Source organism: Alligator sinensis, unplaced genomic scaffold (assembly GCF_000455745.1).
Source record: "Alligator sinensis unplaced genomic scaffold, ASM45574v1 scaffold101_1, whole genome shotgun sequence".
Taxonomy (NCBI): domain Eukaryota; kingdom Metazoa; phylum Chordata; order Crocodylia; family Alligatoridae; genus Alligator; species Alligator sinensis.
This window is the reverse complement of record NW_005842924.1, coordinates 448,199-456,022: the sequence shown is the minus strand read 5'-3', so window position 1 is coordinate 456,022 and position 7,824 is coordinate 448,199. Positions and strand designations below refer to the sequence as shown.

Below are 7,824 nucleotides of genomic sequence, written 5' to 3'. Positions count from 1 at the left end.
TGTAGGGAAGTTGAAGGAGACTCTACATTGGGAGCTTTCAGGAAGAGGCTGGACAAGCATTAGTCAGGGATGATTTAGGAAGTAGCAATACCTGAAGCATGCTCAGAGACCAAAAAAGAGGTCTATAACCCAAACAGGTGGAAAATGAAGGGGACCATGCTCAGCTGCAGGAGACTGAAGTGGAGTGCCACAACCAGCTTCATTATGAAAGATTAAAGAAGCTGGGGTAATTTTATGGAAGGTACAGGATGACAGAAAAGACAGTTCTAACTCTCCAGTCAGGGTGTGGGATGTATGGAGTTGTGTTTGCAGGTCCCAGGCTGCAGTGCAGAATGAATGTGTTTGGTTTTTCCCATGTTCCTGGGCTTTGCCATGCCCTATAAGGTCAGGAAAAAAATTCCCCCCTCATTTCTGGTATTTTTTTTCCCCACCTCTCTCAGTAGTAGTGGGTGCTGGCAACAGTTGAAGCTAGAGATTTTGACTAGTGTGCCAATTATCCTCCTGGGACTTAAACTTGGAGGTTCCTGGCTAGAGGGTCTTGCTCCTGTGCTCAGGTTCAGACCAATTACCATATTGGGTGTCTAGAAGAATTTTACCCCAGGGTCAGGACTGTCTTCCTTGCAGGAAGGTAGAGCATGGTCCTCTTCCTCAGATCTCTTGAGCATAATTTAAATAAGCACTCCTGTCCTTGCAATGACAGGACGCAGACAGTGCCCTCACATTCTGCTTTACCTTTAAAAAGGGTGCTTTCTGATTTGTTGGGAATTGTACCTGGTAAGTGGGTGAGGGTTGCTCCCAGAGTTTTTAAAAACAAGTTAGACAAGCACTTGTCTGGGATGGTTTGGATAGGGGTTGTCCTGCCTCAGGCAGGGGGCTGGACTAGATGCAACCTCCTGAGTACCTTCTCTATGAGTCTATGCTTACTCATGCAGAGTCGGGATTTTAATGCAGGTCTCACATGCTGGGCAAGTGCCCTGACCACCAGCCTCTTCAGCAAGATGATGTTGCAATTCCACCATCACCATGTTATGAATAGTACCCATGTCTCATCTTCCAGTACCAGTTCTTTGCTTTATTCAAGTGCCCCAAATATGAACCAAACATTTTGTGTTTGGACAAGTGAAATGTTTCTTGTGTCCTGAAATGATTTTTATTTTCCTTTTGGGTGTATGTTCATGCATGGGGATCTCAAGTTGATCCAAATGGAATTTTCTTTGAAATATTTGCTTCAATCGCTGGACTGAAAAACACTTACCATATTTATTTGCACACCACAGGCCCCCCAAGAAAGACATGCACCTTTTTTGGGGAAGGCAGAATGAAGAAAAAACATTTTCCTCTTCAACCAAATTATTCAGAATCAGTTTCTTTGCATAACATATGCACCCCAATTTTCAATGGCTAATTTTGGGGGGAAAAGTGAATATGGTATGTGAAGAAATAAGGTATTTGCCAAGCCCCTGCCCCATGCCCCTGGCTTCCAAGGGAGATCTGAGCAAAATTCATGAACTGAATATCCCACTTACTGAAATATTTCCATAAGCCTGGAGGACAGGGTTAACAGGAAGGGGAACCTGGGCAAAGAAAGACAAGTCAAAATAAGATAGGTGCATATCACACGTGTACACACAGAACATATGTGCAGAGTTTCCAGACAAAAATATAATGCTCAATCACCTCCCCGCCAACTCCTCACAATGCTTTCCCAGAACAGCTGGTTTTCAGGAGCAAAACTACGGTTATACCCAGAATATAAAAACTTTAATGCATCTGAGTTCTTGCCGCTTTTCACTTGCATTCTGTCCTCCCCAGGTACACAACAGCTTCTGATACAACCAAGGAGACAAAGGCAAGAAAGAACAGCTGGCTGAATGGCAGGAAGACTCTGGCAGAACACTGGAGTGAAACAATCTACCCAGATGACAGGACAAAAGCCCCAGTGCAGCTTCCAACATGAAAAACTAGAGTAGGGTCCAACTACTTACTGGACCCTGAGCAATACTGAGCAAATTTTAATAATCTACTTCCTGTCCTTGTAGTGGCAGGATGCTGAGAGTGCCCATGTGCCCATGCTTTATCTGGGGCAAGTTAAAGGTTGTTTCTGAGGTTTGGGGCATTATGCCTGGTTGTTGTGTGCGAGGGTTGCTCACAAAATTTTTAAAAATAGATTAGACGAACACCTATCTAGGATGTTAAGTCAGGGATGATCCTGCCTCGGAGCAGGGAGTTAGACTAGATTTGTGACCCCATGAGATCCCTTCCAGCCCTACTCCTCTTCTCTTTCCACATGGAATCAATTTTGCTGATTCAGCAGGTCTCTACCATCTCTAGCTGCTGAGTCTCCTTTATGCACATGCGAAACTTCTCCCCAAATGAGACAAGGCCAACTAGACGCATTCCTTTTTCACTGGGCACATTGCATGCCCTAGTTTCCTCACCTCTTTCCCAGCAACTGTGCATACGGCTTCACGCTCCTTCAGTTTTGCTGTCTCTTCTCTGTACAACTCAATGGCTTCCATGATCCGCTCAGCCTACACAAGAACAGCATCTCAGTAGCTAAGCAACAACTTTCTGAAAAGCCCAGACAAAGCAGAGCTCAAGCCCTTACAGGGACATACAGAGCTCTGTTATTGATTATTACCTTGCAAGAGTATTTCACTGGATTCCAACACAGCACCAAGGCTGGTCAGTGAACACGTGCCACATGACCAGCACCAGCCAATCAGCATTATGGAGTTCTGGCTTGCCTGGAACGCTCTAACATGGGGCAGGCAATTATTTCGGCAGAGAGCCACTTACTGAGTTTTGGCAAGGCACTGAGGGCCATGACAGGCAGCCAGAGGCAGGTAAATATTCACTTTCTAAATTTTTTAGGGGCTCCGCGGGCCGGATAGAATGGCCTGGCGGGCCGCATCTGGCTCGCAGGCCGCATTTTGCCCACCCCTGCTCTAACATCTACCCTTCCATGCACTGTGACTGCCTCCATCCAAAAACGCAAGATGCTGGGCTGAGTCATTTTGAACAAAGAGATAGTTTCATTTGTTAAATTAAGAGCAGCTAATCCTGAGGCTGATCACTGCTGCAATCAGGTGCTGGGGATATGCAAGCACCTGTGCCCTCATGCAGTATTAATCAGTTGTCTTGGGGCATTATAGACCACTGCTGCCTTCTCCTGATGCATCCAAGAGCTACTGCCCCCAAGGCAGGAGGCCTGAGCAGATGGAACAATATAATGGTGGTATATAGCAAACTCTACACTCCTGGGGGAGCATCCCATTAAAACAGCTTGTGCTTGCCTTTGTGGTAAAGAACCAGAAATTCTGCAATTCTGTGGATACAAACAATTTTTTTTTTTTTTTTTTGAACAGAAGCTCAATGGAGACATCAACCAGATGTCATTTGGACAAACCCAAGCCCTTGCTCCCTGCTAGAGAGTTGGAAGCATTCGGAAAGGCTGGGGAGAGCCTGGTCTCAGAGCCTTTACAGCTTGGGGGTCTACCCTTCCAGTCACTCTCAGACCTTCCAGGGAGGCCTTGGGGCCTATAAGTCAATATGTCAGATCAGGGAAAGTATGAGCATTGCTCCTAGATACTCACCGCTTTGATAGTTTCAATGGTCTTCTTTCCCGCTAAGCCAGTCTCTCCTTGCATCTCACCAGCCACCTACAGGAAGCCAGGCAAATCTCAAGCTACAGCTGTTTTTTTCAGGCAGCAAAATGTCTAATGCAGTCCTCAAGTCAGAACCCCCCCTCACCCTGCCCCCCAAAGCCAAGCTACCTTCTGTAGATTAAAGTTCAGGGTCTCTCCTTGTCTTAGAAAATGCCTCCACCCAGAGTATCTATTTACTTGGGTACTTAGCTGTCCTGAAAATGTAATGCTTTAGTCCGATTCCTCTTGCGGTAAATGGGTTTGTCCTCAATATTCAGAAAGGTAAACATGGAAGCTGAGCTAAATCAAGGCTACACACAGAGCCTGACCAAGTTAACAAGGGAACCCAAGCCTCCTGCTTGTGAACTTTACATGCCCCAGCCTCACACACTTTCACATTCAGCACTACTGGCCAGGCACAGCTTTGAACTGGTAACATGTAACCTGGGATGGAGGGGCGACAGACTCAGAGCACAATGTCTGAGCTGGCCCCCTGCCAGAGCCCTTCACTCTCACAGGGCACACTTCAAGACTTAACAAGCATCTGGTTTCCTCTCTCAGCACCAGAGCCACATCTCTAATGGCAGGCTCCCTTGAGTACCCACTGGTTCAGCTCTGATCTACAAGGAAGCAGGACCCCTACCCTCTCCTGTTCTCCTCCCCTAGAGCCACCCCACATCCCTTCTATGTTGTCTAGAACACCAGTCCAAACACTGGGAATCCCTTCACAGTCAAGACTACTGCTCTGCTTGCAGGCAGCTCAACTCACCACAGGTTGCTCTTCCTTGGCCACGTTCTCCTCATACTCAGCTTCCCTTTGCTGCAGCAGAAAAAAATGAATGCAGCACATGAATAAGGTCAAGCAGCTCAGGCATGAAGCTTTTCCAGAGGGGTAAGAATGAGAACACACAGGAAAGCCACGGCCCACCAGAAACTGCACAGCCTGTGGCTCAGCAGGGCATTTAGAAGTGGGGAGAGGGAGACAGTTGATTGGGGCATTTACCACCTAGGGAGAAGCCAGGGGTGGAACTGCCTCTTCCAGGAGACCCCTCCAGGCCAGATGGCTGCTCTTACCATCTCCTGCTCCTCCTCCAGGATGAGTGGCTCCCTTGTCCTTTCCCAGATGCGCAGGGATTTGTCATGAGAAGAGGACACTACATAGTCTCCATTGGGACTGATTGCCAGGCACCAGACCTCCTGGTGGTGTCCCTAAAAGTCAGAGAGATGAAGTGAAAGGCAAAAACTCCTCACACTGCATCCCGCACCCGCCCCCCCAGCCCATGAGGGAAAGGTGCTGGCCCAACAGAAATACCCTCCCCCCAGGCTAAGCCACCATCCGACATCTCTTACCTCCAAGGTCTGGATGTGCTGAAATTTATCGGCATCCCACTGCTTGATCTTGTGGTCTTTCCCAGCCGTGAAAAAGAGGTGGGACTTGGGCACAAACTGGAGGTACATCACACTGGAGCACAAGGAGGTTTCCCATTGTACAGGTAGGCAGAGAGATGGTGGAATGCCTGACACCAACACCCCATCCACAGAAGCCTCTGCCCCCACCACCATCCTGCTCAGGACAAGATGCCACAGAAAAAGCATTTCTACACCTCCACCTTGGCTACTGCAGCTTCTGGTCTCCACTCACCTGAGTGCACTGTCCACCTGACAAAGTTTAGGCAGCTGTATTCAAACTGCCAAGGGGTGAGGAGGGAACTGACACCAGCCAGGACGAGAGGAGCAGGAAGGGACATGCAATGAGACCAGGCACTGAGGACAGCAAGGTGAGCCAGGGGCACCAACACTCGTATTATATACTGGATCTCAGGGCAAACTCTGTTGGACTGGGCATAAGTACTGTGCACCATGCTGCACAGAAGGCAGAGGCTCAAGCCACACCACACAGTGGCAGGGGGCAGAAGGACTCCCAACAGCCTGTAAAGGAAAGGCCTGCAGGATGCAGAAGGTACGGGTCCACCTGCCTGTCAGTGTGGGCAAAGAGAGAACGGTGACAGTCGCCGAAGTCCAAGCCCCAGATCTTCACATTCCGATCAGCAGAGCCAGTTGCTATTAGGGTCCCATCCTACACCAAGCAAGCAAGAAGAGAAATAAAACAGTTTGAACACAATGAGTCTCAAACAAACCAAATCCCAGAGCCCTGAACAGTCAGTGCAGTTCTAGAGTCAAGTCCAAGGAAGCAGCAGAGCAACCATAATGGAGAGACAGAGGCAAAGGACATGGAATGTTTTCAGCACAGGTCTGAAGTTAAGACAGTCAACGGAACTACAGGGTGGCAGCTCTAAATAGGAAAAGACTACTGTAATGAAGGGAGCAGACCAATAAAAAACAGCAAGAGGAATCTAGACAGGCAAACAAGGAAAGCAGTCCCAGTGTACATAGATCAGACATTTTTCAGAAATAGACTCTCTCAGCACCAGGCTGTGAGAATGGGGTGGAGAACTACACAGTTTGCCACCTAGCACCAATCCATTCCATTCCTGAAGCATAGATCTGATCAGACCCTACCAATATATAGAACTGAACCCAACAAATTCAAAAAGTCCAGCAAAGCAGTGGTTCAATCTCTCCCCCACCCAAAAACAGATCCACAGATTATTTTTATGACCTGAATCCTATAATCCTTTGAGGCAGGTACTGGGTCCTATCAAGAAATTACTGGTAGATTTAAGTAAAAAGCTAGCTGGAGATCACCATTCTAGAGAGCAGAGCAATACTTGATTTCAGCTCACACCATAAACCTTTCCAGACTCTCCCCAGGACTTCTGTAAACAGCCTCCATTTTACTCACGAAAGCAATGTCCATGCAGAGCACTGGCAGCTTGTGTCCATACAGGGACAGAAAAAACTGGAAAGACAGGGGGGAAGATGTCACTTGACTAGAAATGCTGAAAAAGTGTGGGGAAAAAAAAAATTTGACCCACCCCCAGTGCTCCCACATCCCCCAGAATCCTTATTCTGAAGGGAACTAGCTGGTCAGTACTTACACAGCCAACATCAACAGAAAAAGATCTGAGCTAAAGTTAGGAGCAGCACCTCAGACCACTACCCATAAGCGGGGAAGTGTCTCTCTCTGCCGATTTACTTGGTTGGAGCATGTACAGTGTTTTCTGAACAACCCTTAAACCCCTTCATGCTGGTCTGCTTCATCCCACAGACACTCACACTGGGGCAAGAATCACAGGACCCCCGTGCAATGGACACAGGCAGGGGATGAGACATCTTGTGTGGAGTGGCAAAGGAACCACCAACAATGCCGCTGGCCCCATGCCAAACAGGTTGGGCTGGAAGAAGCTCACAGCCAAAAGGGCCCCAATGCTTCCCAGAACAACAACAAAAAAAGACTGTCTTCAGCAAGCAACAGACAAACTTTTAAACATATTTTTGTTAATAAAGAGTGAGCAGTCATGGAACTCCCCTCCAGCTCCCTCCCCCCCCCAGCCACACGACACCGTGCCAGGCATCATCCAGTAAATAAAGTGATAGCACCCAGCAGGTAAACAACTTTTTTTTGTTAGCAAACTCTGCCCACTGTCCTAAGTGCCAGCTCCCACATAACCCTGGCAAGGGCTCACCTTGAGCGTGTCAGTGTGGAATATCTTTACAGTGCAGTCCAGTAAAGAGACAGCCAGCAGCTTCTGGTTGGGGCTGTACCGTACACAGAGAACATCCTCATCCAGCTGGAGGATACGGGTGTGCTTTACGGACAACCTTACAGCAACCAAGAGGAAGAGAGTTTCCCTGTCTGCACCTGGAACCCCCAGGGTACAAACACTAGTCCACCCCACACTACAGGAAAATTAACTTAGTAGAGCATGCAGCATCACCTTCCTCTGTGGGATGTGAAATGAAGCAAGATCTAAAAGGAACCTGGGACTCTGGGCATACAGATTTTTGTCATCATATCCACTGAGAAAATCTGATTGCAAGTACGAGGCAATTCTGAAACAGTGATCAGGGGGTACCTGGATCCAGCATGGCAGGGAGCCAGTTCACAGAATGCAAAACTCCAGCAGAGCAGAGCTAGCATGGTGTGGGATAGGAAGCAACTGAAGTTTATTAGTGCAGGAAATGGCTGGCGTGCTATGGGATGCTGTGAAGAGAACTCAACAAGCCACTGTCTTCAGCCACAGAACAAGGCAGCAAGGAGGGTGGGCAGCCAGAA

The 7,824-nt window shown here is 48.1% G+C and overlaps 1 protein-coding gene across 1 annotated transcript in view; it reads right to left on the bottom strand.

Annotated features, from left to right (window-relative positions):
- Positions 1 to 7,824, bottom strand: part of WDR3 (WD repeat domain 3) — a 30,073-nt gene that overhangs the window by 5,997 nt on the left and 16,252 nt on the right. The window contains exons 14-22 of the mRNA XM_014525986.2: positions 7,235 to 7,370; positions 6,451 to 6,507; positions 5,624 to 5,724; positions 4,998 to 5,109; positions 4,722 to 4,856; positions 4,417 to 4,467; positions 3,597 to 3,662; positions 2,439 to 2,531; positions 1,527 to 1,574 (exon numbers count right to left, since the gene is read on the bottom strand). Of these exons, the coding sequence (XP_014381472.1) occupies positions 1,527 to 1,574; positions 2,439 to 2,531; positions 3,597 to 3,662; positions 4,417 to 4,467; positions 4,722 to 4,856; positions 4,998 to 5,109; positions 5,624 to 5,724; positions 6,451 to 6,507; positions 7,235 to 7,370 (799 nt within the window). The remainder of the gene's footprint in view (positions 1 to 1,526; positions 1,575 to 2,438; positions 2,532 to 3,596; positions 3,663 to 4,416; positions 4,468 to 4,721; positions 4,857 to 4,997; positions 5,110 to 5,623; positions 5,725 to 6,450; positions 6,508 to 7,234; positions 7,371 to 7,824) is intronic.